This window comes from Penicillium taxi, assembly GCF_028828555.1.
Source record: "Penicillium taxi strain IBT 34144 chromosome Unknown utg000002l_segment0_segment0, whole genome shotgun sequence".
Taxonomy (NCBI): Eukaryota; Fungi; Ascomycota; class Eurotiomycetes; order Eurotiales; family Aspergillaceae; genus Penicillium; species Penicillium taxi.
Window position 1 is genome coordinate 2,403,980 of NW_026643204.1, and position 18,819 is coordinate 2,422,798.

Below are 18,819 nucleotides of genomic sequence, written 5' to 3' on the forward strand. Positions count from 1 at the left end.
GACGTAGTTGGTATATCTCAAGGGCTAGCGGGGATTGAACAGATTCCCCCTATAGCACACTTGTTCATTTCTCCCTCTGTTCTTTCCTTGACCATGCCAACCTCACTTACACGAACTGACCCGACCCACCATTGCAGCAACTAGCAGCATAATCTCGATATCAATAATAAAACAGCGCAGAATGTTTCGAGACCTGCATAGTGATAAGTCATACATGACAACGACGATCTCACCGCCATGAAGCTGAACACGACCACGTTGCATCAATCGTCGTGCATGCATCACCTCATCATCCACCCGGAATCCATCCGGAATTCCAACAGAGGGTCAAATTGAAATCCAAAAGATAATAATCAGATATGTTGTGGTTGTAAATGTGGTTTCAGACAGGTGTACTGCTCTGGTGGGGTCAATCTCGGATCCACATCTTATACGCAGTTTTTCCGTTTTCACTCCACAGCTGGCCTGCTGGCCCAATGGCAAGGCGCTTGACTACGAATCAAGAGATTGCAGGTTCGACCCCTGCGTAGGTCAATTTTTTGGTGTTTTGGAGGTCTGATTATCGTTGACTGCGAGGTCTTTTGTGATCGCCTGCTGCGGCTGATTTTGATTTTGATCTATTTTTTTTTTTCTCTTTCGCTGGGGATTTTCCGATAACGAGATTCAAGATGAGAGAGAGGGCGTATTAGATAATATTTCTCAAGTTATCTGTAGAAGATTTACAGAGTTAGGGCAAGTTTTAAGGTTTGACGAACGACAAATAGAACGATATTCTAGTCATAGGCTTCATTAATCTTGACACTTATTTGAAGAATTGAATTAGGATAATACTCAATAAATTATGAACACTTAACAAATAATTAAATTCTCAGAAGACTGAGCGAACAATTCTCATAGGCGCAGCCTTGAACCAATCTCCCCAGGTAGCATACTCGATTTTAGGAGGCAAGTCGACATCAAGAGCGGTATCACGGCAGTTGCTTGTGATATCCATATCTTCCACCCTAATAAACCAGCCACCACGGTCAAGGTCAGGATTCTTGTTGAAATAGGTATAAATGATCCAGATGAAGAAGAGGCCAATGATAATAGGACCAGCAAGGTAATTCTCGAAGAAAACCTCAGCACTCTTGGGGGCGACAGAGACGTAGAACTCGGCTATAAGGCAGAGGGCGTTGAGACCAATACCAATGTAGCTACCGATAATACCAAGAGGAGCGGCGTAAGCTAGCTCCTTCACGTCGCGGCCGTTATAGGCCCAAGCCTTTCGGAAGCGAATGTGCGCGAAGCAGATGCTGCCCCAAACGAAGAAGTAGGAGATACCGGACAAAGCCAGTAGCCAGGTGAAGATGACCCCGCCAGTCGCAGTGGCTTCATTGATGAAGGCAAGGAATCCGAAGGCGATCTGCAGCAGGATGCACCAGAGAGGACGGCCGCTCTTGTCAATGTAGGCGAGGAAGCGAGGAGCCATGCCGCGGCTGGCCAGAGCTTGAATGGTACGAGTTGATCCGTAGGTGGCAGAGTTGGCAACACTGATGACGGAGATGGTGATGACGGCGTTCATGACTGAGGGGAGACCGGAGATACCAGCATTCTTGATGGAGACGACGAAGGGGGAGGCCTTAGTATTGGCACCGGAAGCACCGAGGAGGTAGTCGGCGTTGTGTGGCACGATCAGACCAACAATGAATGTTCCAAGGACGTAGAAGATCATGATACGCCAGAAAACCTGCTTGCAGGCCTTGGGGACAGATTTGGCAGGGTTAGCAGCCTCAGCAGCAGCAAGGCCACTCATCTCAGTACCACCAAAAGCGAAAGCAGCAGTGGTGAACACAGCGCAGAAACCATAGAAGTCGGTGAAAGCTCCAGGGTTGTGCCAGTATTTAGCTCCGATGTAGCCACCCTTGGGGGCACCGCCGCAGTCGATGACGATCCCGAGGATGATGAATCCGAGCAAGGCGATGACTTTGATGCAACCGAGGGCAAACTCGACTTCACCATAACCGCGGACACCGAAGAATTGGATGCAAGAGAGGACGACGAGGAAGACGGTAATCCAGATACCGACGTTTAAATCGTCTCGCCAGTACTGGATAGTGATACTTGCGGCGGTGAGTTCAAATGGAAGGATAATAAGCCATGATATTGCGTAATCCCATCCAACAGCAAAACCCCTGTTTGTTAAAAGACGTTAGTTGACACGGATAAGCTTAAGCTTAGATAAGGGTCCTCACCATGCGGGACTGATGAACCGAATGCAGTAAGTGAAAAAGGCACCGTTGATGGGGTATTGAACAGCCAGTTCACCCAGAGCGTGGATGGTCAAGAGAAGCATGAAACCGACGATCAAATAACCAAGGAGCAGAGAAGCAGGACCTCCAGTCTGGAGGGCACTTCCAGTGCTAACGAAGAGACCAGCACCAATAGCACCGCCAATAGCAATCATCTGCATGTGGCGGCCCTTGAGATTTCGCTTCAGGCCTTCTCCCTGGTAGACATGTGAGGTCTCAATATCCACATCGTAGACGGGAGATCCATTAGAGTTAGTAGGCTGGATAGCCGTTTTGGCCCTCTTCTCGGCATCTTCATCCGAGGCAGACATGGTAAAGGGAGAAATCACTGGATGAGGAATGAAATGCTATTCAGACATGCAGGTGGGATGCAGGTAATTTTATATACAAAGGGGACGAGGGCTAGAGCTTGAATTGGCCTGAGAGAACCCACGGGGCATGTGGCGGATTCTATAAAAGTTTCCTACTTAACACGCGATCTAGCTTGCAATCAGACCATTCTATTGAAAGATAAGACATCTTACTAGGTTGTATATTGCGCTTACTTAGTTTTTGTGACCAATTAGAAATAGAGTCCTCAAATTGGAAAGTGAGCTTATCGCTTTCATAGAGATAGTGCCTCGGTTGACAGACACGTCAATACCTACTGTACCGAATAATTTACCAGGTATCGGGGTGAAAAGTATTATGGGGTGTATGACCTTGAAGCTGATGATACATTTCTCTGGATTTGCCTTTTTCTGCATACCTGGGGGTTTCCGCATACTTCGCATTCTGATATTGCTTAGTGTTACTGCATGAGAAACATGTAACATAAAAGTCCATACATATGACTAGAACTATATTCGAAATACAGAACTAAGCCTGTACTAAACAAGTTCAAGCTTTTTTAGATTACGAATACTGAAAACTACTTTTACCACCAAAATAGTAGTTGCTGAGTGAGGTAAATCGAGTAGCATCAAGATCCAAAGTTAGGACGCTAAAAAAACATAATAGATAAGCGGGGCTGGACCCTTACCAACTGTAGTCAAAAGATATCTGAGAGAGATGATAAGTGAACTCTAGGGCAGAAATATAAACACAGACTACTGGTATGTTCTTATCGGTCGCTTAGTCCGTAAAAGCATTGGGGTTAAAATTGCCGAAACTTAATTCCATATTAGGTTTAGCGTGGTTTGAAGCTTATATTCTTACAGCTTGGCCTTGAAGATTGGCCATACCACACGCGTAAGTCATCGACCTAATCATCCAAACCAAGGTAGGTTGACTCCCAAACCACTTTTTGAGTAATTTAAGAGATCATACCGGACTAGTACCTTTTGGGGAACTTTAGACCTGATCAGAAAGGTTTAGAGTAATCTGAAACTCATCTGTTTCCATCTAACCGCGCATGAGAATATTTTAGAGATATACATTTGTTGAAGGGAATATACGATAATATCGCCAGTATAATGTACGTATTGCTACTAGGAGTGTGTTGTGGAATTTGATTTTGATATTCCGGGGTACCGACCTAGGCACTCCCTGATCCTTAGCGAAAAGCGAAATATTCTCGAAATCCCAAAACTAGTTTTAACATTTGAAATTTGGATCCTATGATAAGCACACCGGGCCGGTCGCTTTTCCAGAACTTTCCTCCCAATTAGGAACGTCTAGAGCTATCTGAGAAACATCTTTTCCATCAATCTAACCGCGCATGTAAGAATTTTAGGATTATGTGTCAAGGAAATCTCCGATAAAAATCAATTGATCGATTCTCGAGAGTGTAGGTAGATATAGGGTTTGGTTCTCTGGGGTATCATGTATTGCCAGTCTCTGTTGTAGCAAGATAACCTCGTGATCTGGGAGATCTCCTCTTCCAGGGGTTCCAGGGTAAGTCGGCCTGAATGTGATTTACAGATTCCCATTACCAATGGGCATTATGAGGCGGATTTGTGTACTTAATTACAATATTTGATAATACTAATGAATAAAATTTGATCGGACGCAACATCTTTCCACCATTGCTCTGTATTCTGAAATTTCACCTCGCAGTTCTCAACTGGAGCATCTTCTGAGTCAGTCTTTTGGGCACGTTTGCTACTCTCAAAAGTGTGAGAAGTTATCACACGGCACAGAAGGAGTGGAGGATTCACAGGTCATGGGGGCGAGGAGCTTCAAATTTTGACTATTTCCAGGATCTGATCGAGCTCAAATGCTACCTAGTTCTTGTTATGAACAGTTGAGGCCTTTATACCATCTGGGTATCAAAACTACTCCCAAGGCCCATATAATATGAGCTTCCGCAACAACTGAAAATTTAATCCATAAAATTCCAGTGGCAAGCATCAGTTGAGTATCTAATTAAAATGATACCTATGAACCACAACACGGATTGGCGTTGCATACGGAGTTCCAAGGTTACAAAAGGCCAGTTCAAGCAATCTTAGAAAGCACAAATCTGGATCGAAAGAGCATTCTAAGAGCTTAAGATAAATGAGATTCTTGATAATTCTTGAAGCAGGTGCTTACTTGTAATACTATATAGAGAATCTGAATAGCTAGACCTAGATTAAAAAATTTTAAACTTTCGGATGATTTGGAGTGAAATACCCTCAAATTACCATAGTTGAGTGCTGACCAGTGCCATTTACTGACAACATTGGAATTTAAAACAAGCCATAACATGTATCCATTGAGGATCTTCATCTTTACATCTCAAATATTACATGCAGTACACCGAAAACAGGATAAGGTTCCTGCTAGTACGGAATACGTCGGACGTGCCCGAGGCTTAGCGCCTCTAATAGCAGTACAGAGTAGTTTGTACCGAAAGGATTTCCGGGAGAAAGATTAGGCGTTTGGCCCCAAAGTAATTAGCTACACGGTTACAAGTTTTTTTAGAGCTTCTCAACATCTTCCCACAGGATTGAACGTACGACCTCGGATATGTCGCATGTGGTCTTGGCAAGTCTAGGTACCTAGGTATGAACTTTGTTGAGTGAGCTATCGTATCTTTGAGAAAATTAGGCAAGTGGGATGCTGTTTTGTAATACTGAATAGGATGTATATTTCCTCTTGTTCTGAAAGATAAGATGAATCCATAGCTACCTAGGTACAAATTGCCCGATACTAGCGTCCAATTAGAACCAATTAAAGAGACTGGATTTAATTTGTTATACAGACGCTATCATCTACTTAGGCCCTCAGTGGCGAAGCTCCGTTGATAAAGCTAAAATGATCAGTTGCATACTATTTATTGCCAAAAAAAAACGATTTCTTACTAGGCCCGGAGTAATCCACACATTCGCACGGACGATCCAGACCATACTGACATGTTCCACATCGCCCTGTGGATTCTATCTCCATTTGAAAGGCTGCCTGGATGTGACACTATCTAACCTATATGTGGTCTCTAGAAAATACAAGATATATGGTGACTAGGTGGCAGACCGAGAGAAAAGAAATCAGACTTGGGAGAATGAGATGCAGCTGTAGAACATTTGTCATGACCTCATATTCGAGCAACCATTAGGGATGAGGTTATTAGACTTCTGATGCGTAAGATTGCTCAAATTTTCAGGGTGAGCTCTGTCGTCGAACTTCAAATCGTCCCAACCCTGATCCAACCTTGGAATAATAAGCCTTGAAGAATCATACCGTGTTTGTATATGCGAATCGATAGTTTTCTCGGGTAGATAGTATCTATCTGATAAGATATGAATATTGAGACGCTACAAGTAACCTTTTAAAAAGAAATTTCAAGAATAAATGCTATGGATAACTATCATTTCCATCGTTGAAAGAACAATATCAATTAGGTAAGCAGAGACAAGAGCAGCCAATATGAAAGAAATCATGTATAAAACTAGTCCTTAATTAATTTAGTGCACCTTAGTAGCGGATGAATTAGTAGTTAAAACTACGAAGCATAGGGAGACTGTCTCTTATTCCAATTTCATTCTATACAATAACTTGCTACAGACCTAGGTACCGTTTTCTATATCCCCGTTTCCGGAGCTAAACCGCATTCGTGTAGCGAAACATTGAAAGCCTCGGCAGTGACTAAAATTTGACCACGTCTTAACTTGCATTCTCCAATCCCTTGCAGCTCTTATCTCTAATATTGTGAGATCCATTGAATATATCAGATCATATAATGATTTCTTGACTCATCTGCATGACCTAATCGGGGTCAATTTCATCTATTCAACCCCACTTGAACTATACATAATGAGGCCCGAAATAATCAGCGAGCCGGCCGATATCCAGGCTCTGGCTCGTTTGGGCAAAAAGCAGGTGCTCAGGCGTCGATTTGGATTTTTCTCAATTGTCGGGTTTGCCATGGCCGAGTTGATCACTTGGGAAACCGTCCTCACTCTGTTCAACCAAGCTTACGACAATGGTGGTCCAGCTGGTGCCTTTTTTGGGTACATAATCGCTGCTGTATCTACCTTGTCCACTTATACTGTTATTGCGGAGCTGGCTTCCATGGCACCAATTTCAGGTGGTCAGTACTACTGGGTCTATATGCTTGCGCCCATACGATGGAAGAAGATGTCAAGCTATCTGATTGGCTGGCTTACATCTCTTGCATGGATCGCGACGATCGCAACAGAGACTATCTTCCTAGGGACTATGATTGAAGGTCTGATTACTTTGAACAATCCCGACTTCGTACAGAAGCGATGGCAGAATACTCTGCTGGCCTGGGCAAGTGTGGCTGGCACTTTCTTCATCAACATCGTGGTGCCAAACATCCTTCCTCGATTTGAGATTGTCATACTTGTTCTGCATATAGCAGGGTTCATTGCCATTACAGCCACTCTTCTCGCCATGTCTCCTAAGAAATCGGCAGATTTTGTCTTCCACACTTCCCTTAACGAAGGTGGCTGGCCTACACAGGGCCTCTCTTACTGCGTGGGGTTCATTGGAAACATTGCCACTTTTGTCGGCGCCGACGCCAGCGTTCACATGGCCGAAGAAGTCGCCAATGCAGCCGTAGTGATTCCGCAAGCAATCATCACTGGCATGACCGTCAACAGTGTCCTCGGCTTTTCGATGATGCTCACAGTATTATTCTGCATAGGAGATGTGAAATCGGTTCTCAACTCAGCCACAGGTTTCCCATTTATTCAAATTTTCTATGACAGCACAGCCTCCTACGTAGGTGCTTCTGTCATGACAGCGCTCATCATGGTGCTAACAATAGCTTGCTCAACGGGTATCACTGCCACAGCATCTCGTATGACGTGGAGCTTCGCTCGAGACCAGGGCTTGCCATTCTCCCGCTACCTTATGAGCGTGAATCAACATACTAAAGTTCCCATCGTATCTGTCTCTGTAGTTTGCGGATTTGCGTGTGCCCTGACGCTCATCTATATCGGCTCTACCACAGCCTTCAACGATGTCATCTCACTGACTGTGACTGGTTTCTACAGCACTTATTTCCTCCCAAGCGCCTTTCTTCTATACCACCGCATTAAAGGAAACGTCTTGCCCCACGGTACCATGATAAATGGTCTCCCAGATGCAGCAACCGCCCAAGAAAAGCCTACTTTTAAAGCTGGTCCATCCGTCAGCTCCGAACGCAACATACCTGAAGCAGAAAAAGCCACGCGCCCTGAGTTTGATATTGCCAAAGCACCTCTCATTTGGGGTCCTTGGAAGGTCTCCGGTATCCCTGGAATTATCAATAACGCCTATGCTTGCGTTTATATGATATTTGTCATTTTCTGGAGCGTTTGGCCCCCGTCAACTCCTGTAGATTCTTCCATTATGAATTATAGTATCGTTGTTACGGGAGGTGTGTTGATATTGAGCGGTATTTGGTACTTTGCTCGTGCAAGAAAAGAATACTCGGGCCCACTCATTGATGATGAAGTTGCTGAGATTATGCATCTCACTCCAGCGGCTGTTCGGTCAATTTAAGTGGATGTTTGATGTGACTGAGCACCATGTATGTATATTGACTCGGTTTTCTATCGTTTGCCTCATCGAAAAATAATCTAGCCCATGTTTCGTCCATTATATTCATATTTTTATCACTCTTCTTAACTACATTGATTGGATGATGGGTGTTCCCAGGCCGTGAATATTGGGTTCTCGGGAGAATAGCTGCCGAGGGGAATACAAGATACTGAACTGATATTTCCGCTGTTCTTATTGAAACTTCTCTGAACCGATAGTATTCCACAACATATCAGCTTGGCCAAACTTCTGGATCATTAATCCCTGTATTGCAATTCATAAGTACCTAATCTAAATCCTATACCCCGCACTGTACTCAATCGCAGACAGTCAAACCATCATCACTTTTACCACTTTCAGACGCCAAAAATGTCAAAGAAAACTCCGATAGTGGATTCTCATATCCATCTCTTCCCAGCCTCGCACCTCCAAACATTAAATTGGTACAGCGCAAACCATTGCCTCGCCTCCCAGCACAGTGTCGACCAATACCGCCAAGCAACATCATCCATATCCACATCTACAAGCAACAAATACTTGCGCGGCTTTATTTTTCTAGAGACAGATCGTATCTCTTCATTGGAAGAGAGCGTATCAACCGTCAACCCAGGCTGGGAACACGCTCTAGATGAAGTATCCTTCCTAGCGCGAATAGCCCTCGGAGAGCCACTCGAAGGAGAAGGCCACCAGACTATAGACCAAGATCTTTGTCTGGGCATAATACCATGGGCGCCTGTCCCTTCCGGACCGACCGTGATGCGCAAATACATGGCAAAAGTGTACCTGAGAGCTAAAACACCTCATGTCCAGCGCAAGATACGCGGTGTGCGATATCTTGTTCAAGATAAACCAAGCGGAGTGATTCTTCAGCCTGGATTTGTGGCTAGTATACGTTGGCTAGGAGAGGCGGGACTTAGTTTTGACCTTGGGGTTGATGCAAGGTGCGGAGGGTTGCATCAGTTACGAGAAGCGGTACAGATGATGAAAATGGTTTATGAGAAGGATAGCGCCGTGAAGATCATTATCAGTAAGAAAAGACTTCACTCAAAGAAACATCGCATGTATCATTGCTGATATTTTCCATAGATCATCTTTGTAAGCCTAATCTTCAACTTTCTCCCAATTCTATTGCTACTCATCCGGAGTATCTGGAGTGGAAGGAGCTTATCTCCGGTATGGCTCGACTGAGCAAGAATACATATATGAAGCTTTCAGGGGTATTTTCTGAGCTTCCTCCAGGAATTGTGGAGGATCTAGATATATTTGGTCTTGCTGATAGTCTGAGGCCGTGGACAGATGTTGTATTCGATGTCTTTGGTGCTGATCGTATCATGTTTGGGTCCGATTGGCCGGTGTGTAATGTCGGCGGCGGAAAAGATGCATGGAATAGATGGCGACAGATCGTTGAACTGATTTTGGAGAGAAGAGGGTTGAATGAAGAGGAGATGAAAGGGATTTGGGGTCAAGTTTCTGTGAGGGCGTATGGTTTGGAGGTGGACATGCTTCAAAGTACTGCCTAACATTCCACTGAAAAGACTTCGGGGGTCATCAAAATCACTATTTTTAGCCCCTGGAAATAGCCGCTCAAAAAAAAAATATTCCTTTACAAATCTTGATCAGGTTCTACAGGCTTATAATCAACGTCTTACAAAAAGGTGGCTCAAGCTATGTACTGCAAGAAAGAAGGGAAATACTAGAACCTTGGAAGCTTCAGGGCAAGTAATTGCTGATTTTGGAAACATCAAACCCTTAACAAGGCTTCACTTGACTGGATATGGATTTCAAATCTCTCAATCACGCCGAGAGAGAGCTGTTATTATTATTTTTGAAATTGACCTCGGGGAAACTCAATTTTGGAAAATGGAAAGATGAATAGTTTCATTTGTTCCAGGGTTCAAATCGGCAGAAATTGATTTACCTCGAACTCTGGAGCTGTGCATCCTTCGAAGTATCACCCAGGCGTTTCACAAGTGCCTTGGTAATCATATACCTAGCGTTGCCGCTCGGGAAGGATATAACTTGCTCACAAATTAACCCTAGATATGATTGAGGGCTCTTATCGCCACGAAGCTTTCAATTATACTTAGATAGCAATGTTAAAATACAAGATACAAAATATAGAGTTAGTTAAGTAGAATAGGTACTCACTGGACTTGTACTTGTCCCCTAGAAGCTCTGGTGGACACCCCAAAAAATTAAGAAGCCAAAAAGATTGGTCCCAGAGGGGGTCGAACCCTCGACTTTGGCGTAGCACGATTGATTGCGTCCTATTAGCACCACACTCTAACCAACTGAGTTATGGAACCATTTGATGTGATACGTCGGCGAGAAGTGGCTTTATATTCCTACACCCATAGCCATCTTCAAACAGAGAATTTTAAGCTCAGTGGGGAAGAATGGCAAAATTTTGAGTGAAGGGGGTTTTAAGGCCACAACAAAAATTATCTAATAAGGAACCTATGTAATATTTAGCCATCATTAAATAAATAGATAACGAAATATTTAGTTATCTGTTTAATTAAATACATGTTGGAACGAATATCAGCTGACATACCAAGATCATGTGATCTTGGCATGGCAGCTACTATATCTTCTTTCACCTGAGCATTTTAGAATGACACTTCACTTTTACCCAATATGCATACACCTATTATATACGTACAGAAACGATATCAATAGCTGTCTGCTTCGGTAATAACCTAGTCAACCGACAATACAATTGTCGAAGAAAAAGGGACTTAATAGGCACACCATGCTTTTTTGATAGGGACACCACCCAGATATATATGACCACCATTCTCACCATTCCCATTATCCACACCTGGGCACCATTAAGGTTCTAATGACCATAATGTGCCCTTAAACACAGTCTGTTTTTTTCTCTAGTTTTGTATTAGTCTCTTTCAAAAAATAAATTTCGATGCACCTTAAATTTAGTGTAGTAAATCGTGCTATCTTCATAGTCCTAAATCACTCTTTCTACAGATGACGACGTTGGGAAAATAGACTAGATGGCCGTTCTAGAGCGGGTTTCAATACAGAATACGACCTTTCAAACGATTTTCTACTAAGGTAATATGTATAGTGTCGGTACACCGGTGGGTATAGCAAGGTTGGTGAGAGGCTAACGCCCACTTCTGACACCTATTACAGGTAACGCTTTACGCCCCTATAATATCTGTGTCTTTTTGAAGTGGTTGTAAAATCTGATTCTTCATTCATGGTGAGGATTAGCTATTTATCCTACAAGTTGCTCTTCTGTCTGAGACGAATGTGTTCCATCGTCTAGGATAGAAGAGCCGGTGAAGAAGGGACATCCTAGTTATATGCATATTGTTCAAGGTTGTTGTTTGATGCACTCCGAACAGGGATTCGTGATGTGGTCTAAACCGGGGTGTCGTTGTCCGATATCCCAACATATAGCTATTTTATATTTATCAAAATTGAAGATATCGAGGTCATTTTCACCTGGAAGTTCAACTTGTACTTTCCGACTATTTTTTTTTGATCAAACTAAACCAGAGTAGTGTGATTTTGAGGTTTTTGATAAAACTCCCAAAGCTAAAATAAAATTTATGAGCAAGTTGAACTAAACTATTCATTCGGCGTTATAGAGCTATTCGGGACATACTAAAAGATGGATTCAGTAGTGATACAAATAGACTTAAGTTGGTTATCATTAAGAATTTCATAGGAAATACCATTCACCCTAATACTAAATCTATATCTGTGGGTTTGGGACGTTCTTGGAGACATAGTGGGTATTCAAAAGAAGAGGGCTGTTAATCACTACAAGTCTACAAGCTCAACATATGCAAATGGAACGTTAATCCTACTGAAGGTTTACAAAAAGTCCACCATCAACCAAAAGCTGAGCACCCGTCTAAAATATTGTCAGCAACTATAAAAAAAAAAAAAAAAAAAAAAAAAAAAATTAACAATGGACGTAACTTACCACATAGCCACTCAACTCCTCACAAGCCAAAAAAACAGCAGGCCCAGCCAAATCCGGCGGCTGACCAAGTCTACCAAGCGGAATCCGACCTTCCATATACTCCCGTTTAACCGGATCCGCCATATCAGCATCATTCAACTGGGTGCGAATGGTACCGGGAAGCAGCGCATTACAGCGAATGTGATACTTGCCCAATGCCACCGCACACGACTGCATAAGACTCAAAACCCCGGCTTTGGTTGGCGTGTAATGAGTCTGCTCGCCACCACCGACTAAGGCTGAAATAGAACTTATGCCGATGATTGAGCCGCCAGGTGGGGATTGGATTAGGGCCATTTGCCGTGCCGCGGCTTGGGTTGCGAAGAATGCGCCGGAGAGGTTGGTTGAGAGGGTATGATTGAATAGAGAGGGCTCAATTCTTTACGGCACATTATGTCAGATTCATAATTCCTGTATTTTACTAAAACGGGGGTATATGGTACTTACTCGAGGAAATCAGCAAATTGGCACACACCAGCATTACTGACGAATATGTCCAATCGCCCGAATGCCTCTACAGTATTTGCGATGAATTTTTTCCCAGTTTCGGGCTGAGAAATGTCGCCTGCTACCGTAATGAAGCGGGTAAGGTCGGCTGTTATTTCGTTCACGTCTGCGCGCATTGCTGCTAGTAAGTCTTCTTCTTCTGGACCACCCAGGTGGCTTATAGAGACATTTGCGCCTTGGAAGAGGTACTCGAGAGCGATTGCCTAGAAAGAGTCAGGATCAGTTACATACGTAGGTAATTTTATCCTCGATATTTCATTGAATGATATGAATGCATACCCGTCCGATGCCAGTGAGTCCACCTGTAATGGCGGCAACTTTACCAACAAGTAGCTGTGTGAGAGGCATTGGGATAGCTGTAATGGTTGATCGATGAATTCGTATCAAACCCAAACGTTGAATGTTTTTGTATAACGACGTATGGCCTCGGAAGTTCGCGATAATATTGACCGAATTATGGGGCTTCCCCGCATTGGAGAAGTTCAAAAAAGTGGAGCCAGTTTGACTACCTAATATTTCAGAAAATAGTTCGTTATAAATACTTATTTAGTTATTTAAGTAGTTAAATAACATTTAACTAGTAGAAGCGACCCCGGAATAATTTGGCATTTGTATATAGCCGCACTAAGCTAGCCAACTGAATTTAGCAACTTTGTATATACTTATCACGCTTCTAGAGCGCCAGGATGGTGCCTGTTCATGAGGAGCCTCTTTTAATATGAACAGCAGATTCGAAAGCTCACAATCCAAGAGAAACAAAATATAAGCTAATGGGAATTGTCGACCTATCAATATCAGCTTCACGGGGGCGTATTAGGTCTACAAAGATAGCTATGTATAGGTTTGTCTCTGGCCTGGAGGAACAAAAGAAAAAGGAAAAAGTGGGATCAGAAGGTAGATCCCTGTAGAAACTTAGTTGGAGAGGTTCGGAAAACGAATAACTCATAGCTAGTATCACCACGCACGATTTTTATTGCCTTGACAGACGACTGCGTCACTGCTTAGTGTGGCTGAATTCTCCACTTGCTTTGGAACTACAACGCAATTACTTTGCTATGAAGCACTGAAAATGGCATTGAGGGAAGCTTCAGCATTGATGTGTAAACTAATGCAGAAAAGAATTGGAAAGTTCCTCGGGGGTTGTGAGGGGTGAGCCGATCATCAGTTTAGAGATGCCAGCAATGGTCATATTGTCTTTGATGCGGGTTTCGAAGGCTCTATCTTTAAACTTTTTTGCACTTGCGCTCAAGGGTTCCAAAATCCATTCCATAGCAAGAGGATAGTTGTCCACCTCATTTGGGTTGGGACTCATAAAGTTTGGGAAGAGCAAGATGGTGGAGGGATGGACGATGATGATGAAGTTGGAGTTCTTCTTTGAACTTTTCTTAGCCTTGGGCTTCTTACCCTTATCCTCACCTACGTCAGCCATTATGGAGGTTGAGGAGGGCCTGATGGGATATTAAGTCTTTACGTGTGCACAGAAGAGAGTTGAAGATGGAAGTTTTGGAATTTATATGTACATGAATGTCATGTCAAAATCTGCAGCTCATGAAATAAACATCAACAAACCTAGAACCCAAAAGAAATATTGACATCTAAATACCCTAAATCTCACCCCTGACCACCTCATCCGGAGCACGCAGACTCTTCATTGGTGCCGGCGTCAGCAGAGCAGAAGCAGGAATTAGCGGAGCAGCCGGGTTAAGCTCGAGTCCAAAACCAGGCTTATCAAGGACTGAGACATCAAGATATCCCTTCGTGGGAATAGGCTCGTTAACAAACAAATTACCAAAAACAGGCAAGACAGACGCGCCATCAGGCGAATTAGCCAAATACTCCTGGAACGGACAGTTTGTCTGCGATACGACAAAATGATAAGAGTACGGACCGGAAGCATGCGGCACAACAGGGATATCATAAGCCGCAGCAAGAGCCGAGACCTTAAGCAGCTCGGTCAAACCGCCCAACCACATAACATCCGGTTGGATAATATCGAGATTTCTCCCTTCAACAAGCTTTCGGAAGCCGTAGCGCGAAAACTCGTGCTCGCCCGTCGTGAAATTGACGGTGGGGTGAGCTTTCTTCAGAAGCTCGTGGCCGTCGAAATCATCGGGCGATAGACATTCTTCCCACCAGTCGATATCAAGACCAATTGCCTCGCAACGCTTGACTAGTTGAATCGTGTACGGCACTGTCAGGGACATATAGCAGTCGACGCGCAGAGGGAAATCAGGCCCAACAGCTTCTCGCTGTAGTCGGAGGTACTCGACGTTCTTCTTCAGACCGTCGATTCCCTCGTCTGGGCCGTGCGGCAGAGCTACCTTTGCGCCGCTGAAGCCCGCAACTTTCGCCGCTCCAGGCTGCGGTCCCGTGCAGTAGAAGTCTAGACGTGAGCGAGTCGCTCCACCGATAAGCTTGTACACGGGCTCTTTGCGGATCTTGCCCAGTAGATCCCAGATAGCGAGGTCGACGACCGAGATGGCTGCTACAGGCAGACCCTTGCGGCCGTAGAACATCGAGGCACGATACATCTTCTCGAACAGAGTGTTTGTGTCACGAGGATCTGTAAGGAATCAGAAACGGTCTTTCCTCTGGATATATGGAGCTTCTTCATACCTTCGCCAATCAAAAAGCGCTCAAAGTGCTGATGAACTAACCAGCAAGCTGGAGGTCCTCCAAAGCCTGTTGCAAACCCCTTTGTACCATCTGTAGCCTCGATCTCAACACAGAATGATCCTAGGACGTTGATTCCCCAGGAAGTGCGTGAGCCGCGGTACTGTGCCCACTTGGTCATTGGAGTGGAGATGTTGCTATCGATCAACCAGTGACCACCTTTGACCTATAGAAGTAGGTCAGCATTTGAAAGACCTGGCTATTTTTTTCCGTAACTCGTACATTGTGATAATCACCACCGGAGCCAACACCATCGATGACGAAGGTACGGATTTCCTTAATGCGGGGAAATTCAATTACGGAACTCATTTTTCAACAGATTCTATATTTTTTTTTGACGGAGGGGTGAACTGCGAAGGCAAATCTCAAATGTAAGAAGAAAAGAGAACAGGGTTTGAGCAAAAAATGTAAGTTAAGGGTCTTAGTGTCTTAGTGACTGCAACCCTTGTCCTTTTTTATAGTTGATGTGTTGAAGAAAACCCCGAGCCTCGGGGTATTGCTACCCCGAGATGCGGAATCAAATATGATGTGGGGTACTACGAGATCTACGATTCGGATACATTTCCTACAGTGAAAATTATTTTTCAAACTTAATTTAATTCAATTTTCTCAAACAATCGAGGTATGGTCGTTAGTCATAGGGCGAAGCTAGCTAAAGCTAGTTTTCATAACATTCATGAGACTTAGTTGCGCTGAGCATCAACTTAGATGCGCTGGGATCCAATAGTCTTGGAGCCATCAAGATCCGAATCGACACGGGGGTCGAGCTTGTTGGCAATGTCACTACTGTGAGGACCAACAGTCTTATTGCTGTTGTAGCTGGAACCAGCGTTGTGGTGTCCGGCGGAACCATGCTCCTGAGCGTCTTCAAAAGTCTTGGTAGTGGTTGGGTGACCGTTGTTGCCGCTCATACCATGCATCACACCGGCACCGCCAATGCTACCCTTACGAACATCATGAGAGAAAGTGTCATTCTTGCTTTGGTCGCTGTCGATGCGGGGGTCAGCCTTGTTGGCTAGGTTGCTGGTGTGGGGGCCTGCAGTGTTGGAGGCAGGGCCGGTGCCGGTCGAGTGGGTAGAGGGGTGAGTACCTCCAACGGTAGAGGAGCCGAAGGTGTTAGGGGTAGCACCAGAGTGAGTAGCTCCGTAACTAGCTCCAGTAGTGGAGGAACCGAAGCCGCTGTGGCTGTGGCTGGCACGGCCATCACGGTCGCTGTCGATACGAGGATCAGCCTTGTTGGCTAGGTTGTTGTCATGGGGGCCGTGGTTAGAGGATAGGCCAGACTCTGGGTAGTTGGAGCCATAGGCGGGAGCGCGAGTAGGGTCAGCTCCGGTGGCAGAAGTAAAGGAGTTGGGAGTAGCTTGGGTGACTCCGTAGTTAGCTCCAGTGGAGGAACCGAAGCCTGTGGTGTGGCTAGCACGACCATCGCGGTTACTGTCGATACGAGGGTCGGCCTTGTTGGCGATGTTGCTATCATGGGGGCCATGGTTTGAGGACAGGCCAGACTCGTAAGTGTTACCGCCGAAGGTGTTGCCAGTGGTACCGTGGGTAGTTCCGTGGGTAGTTCCGTGGGTAGTTCCGTAGTTAGCTCCAGTGGAGGAACCGAAGCCTGTAGTGTGGCTAGCACGACCATCGCGGTCGCTGTCAACACGGGGATCAGCCTTGTTGGCTAGGTTGCTGTCGTGGGGACCGTGGTTGGAAGACAATCCAGACCCATGTGTGCCAGTTGTGGAAGTACCAAAGGTGTTACCACCAGTGTGAGTAGTGGCACCACCGGTGTGAGTAGCACGTCCATCACGGTCGCTGTCAATACGGGGATCGGCCTTGTTGGCTAGGCTGCTGTCGTGGGGACCGTGGTTGGAAGACAATCCAGACCCATGTGTGCCAGTTGTGGAAGTACCAAAGGTGTTACCACCAGTGTGAGTAGTGTTACCACCGGTATGAGTAGCACGTCCATCACGGTCGCTGTCAATACGGGGATCGACCTTGTTGGCTAGGCTGCTGTCGTGAGGACCGTGGTTGGATGACTTGTGAGAATCGACGGCGTTGCCAGTAGGGCCAGTGTGGTCCTGGGTGCTGGAGGAGTTGTCACCGTGATGAGAGAGGGTATCCTTGACCTTGTTGATGAGGCTAGACATGATGGGCGGTTGATGGGACTTGTGTAAAGGAAGAGATATTTAGAAGTAGAATAACTTGTGTGAAAATGATTTTATTTGAGAAATGCTTGTTGTAGATGAAAGATGTAGGGTTAGCATTTACCAGGTATATATAACAAAGAAAAACAAAATGACGCCATGTATACTGGTTTACAATGACGTTAATACTCTACGCAAGCAACTGTCGATACTGATGATTTACTTGATCCAAACATTCAAGATATTCTGATACTTAATCAAATAAGCGATGACATCGGGTAACGTCATACCAACGCCACTTCAATTACCCCAAACTTTTAATAGAATTGACCAATCATATCAGGTTAACTGAATCCGTTCTTTCAAACGTTCATCACTATCTAATGGAGTTGCCCATTTGCCTTCTATTTTGCGTCATCTAATTACTAGTTTTTCTTCTGATCTTCTTCTGATCGCGACATATGAAACAAATGACAACATTTAGGTGACGAAATACCCGTTGCCAAATACCTGGTTCAATGTTAGACCCCTTTGAAACATTGATTCGGCATAAAGAAGGTCAATACGGGGAAAACACTGATCCATAATATGATCTCAGATCGAGCCCCGAAGCCATCCCAAATAGGCAAGGCGTGGTTCTTCAACAGGGGTCAGGGGCTCGAAATCAAGAACTATGGTTCTTTCCCCAGTTTGACAGGAATCATCTGTCAGTCGTTAGCGAAATCAACTTCCGCCCTAAGCATGCCCCACTGCCAAGCTATCAGTGCGCAGTTTTTCCTCGGTGAATATCATAACGACGAAAATCGAAATACAGTTTTCTTATAATATAACACAATTGCTGTAGGAGTCCACGATGTAGGTACTGAATAGCTGATCTAAGCAATAAAAACAAAGGTCTTTAATTTACTGAGCGTCGTAGCCAATGGTAGGTAAATTGTATTGGACCAATGATGTTGATCTAATGCAATTGAAGCCTGATAGGTTGAGAATAGTAGGGCAACCAAGACTACTTATTTACAACTGTTACTGGATTGAAAGAACGACTTCTTATGTACAACACCACAGATGCATCCATTACATAGATAAATTGCAAGCATATACATTGTAAGACTAAAAAATCTTAACTACACTAGACTATACAAATATTACATCGGCTGAAAGGAACGAGCGGGCTTCTTTTGTTTTTGTGCTTCTTAATACCTTACATATTATATGAGTGGCTGGATTAAGGATCATTGACAGAGTATCTCAAGAGCAAGAGCAAGGA

At 44.5% G+C, this 18,819-nt stretch overlaps 7 protein-coding genes across 7 annotated transcripts; 2 read left to right on the plus strand and 5 right to left on the minus strand.

The window, feature by feature from the left end:
- Positions 1-868: 868 nt before the first annotated feature.
- Positions 869-2,602, minus strand: N7495_002810 (amino-acid permease; the record flags this gene model as incomplete). Its single annotated transcript, XM_057205479.1, has 2 exons — positions 869-2,174; positions 2,235-2,602. The coding sequence occupies 2 exons, from the start codon at positions 2,600-2,602 to the stop codon at positions 869-871; spliced, it is 1,674 nt and encodes a 557-aa protein (XP_057066086.1).
- A 3,904-nt stretch (positions 2,603-6,506) lies between these two features.
- Positions 6,507-8,204, plus strand: N7495_002811 (uncharacterized protein; the record flags this gene model as incomplete). Its single annotated transcript, XM_057205480.1, has 1 exon — positions 6,507-8,204. The coding sequence occupies one exon, from the start codon at positions 6,507-6,509 to the stop codon at positions 8,202-8,204; it is 1,698 nt and encodes a 565-aa protein (XP_057066087.1).
- A 408-nt stretch (positions 8,205-8,612) lies between these two features.
- On the plus strand, positions 8,613-9,763 carry N7495_002812 (uncharacterized protein; the record flags this gene model as incomplete). Its single annotated transcript, XM_057205481.1, has 2 exons — positions 8,613-9,270; positions 9,330-9,763. 2 exons carry the CDS (start codon positions 8,613-8,615, stop codon positions 9,761-9,763), a joined length of 1,092 nt encoding a protein of 363 aa, XP_057066088.1.
- A 2,312-nt stretch (positions 9,764-12,075) lies between these two features.
- On the minus strand, positions 12,076-13,092 carry N7495_002813 (SDR family NAD(P)-dependent oxidoreductase; the record flags this gene model as incomplete). The annotated part of the gene is made up of 4 exons (XM_057205482.1): positions 12,076-12,126; positions 12,199-12,616; positions 12,685-12,947; positions 13,024-13,092. The coding sequence occupies 4 exons, from the start codon at positions 13,090-13,092 to the stop codon at positions 12,076-12,078; spliced, it is 801 nt and encodes a 266-aa protein (XP_057066089.1).
- A 757-nt stretch (positions 13,093-13,849) lies between these two features.
- On the minus strand, positions 13,850-14,173 carry N7495_002814 (uncharacterized protein; the record flags this gene model as incomplete). The annotated part of the gene is made up of 1 exon (XM_057205483.1): positions 13,850-14,173. One exon carries the CDS (start codon positions 14,171-14,173, stop codon positions 13,850-13,852), a length of 324 nt encoding a protein of 107 aa, XP_057066090.1.
- A 175-nt stretch (positions 14,174-14,348) lies between these two features.
- Positions 14,349-15,726, minus strand: N7495_002815 (L-rhamnonate dehydratase; the record flags this gene model as incomplete). The annotated part of the gene is made up of 3 exons (XM_057205484.1): positions 14,349-15,307; positions 15,361-15,583; positions 15,640-15,726. 3 exons carry the CDS (start codon positions 15,724-15,726, stop codon positions 14,349-14,351), a joined length of 1,269 nt encoding a protein of 422 aa, XP_057066091.1.
- Positions 15,727-16,121: 395 nt separating this feature from the next.
- On the minus strand, positions 16,122-17,555 carry N7495_002816 (uncharacterized protein; the record flags this gene model as incomplete). Its single annotated transcript, XM_057205485.1, has 1 exon — positions 16,122-17,555. The coding sequence occupies one exon, from the start codon at positions 17,553-17,555 to the stop codon at positions 16,122-16,124; it is 1,434 nt and encodes a 477-aa protein (XP_057066092.1).
- Between the last annotated feature and the right edge of the window lie 1,264 nt (positions 17,556-18,819).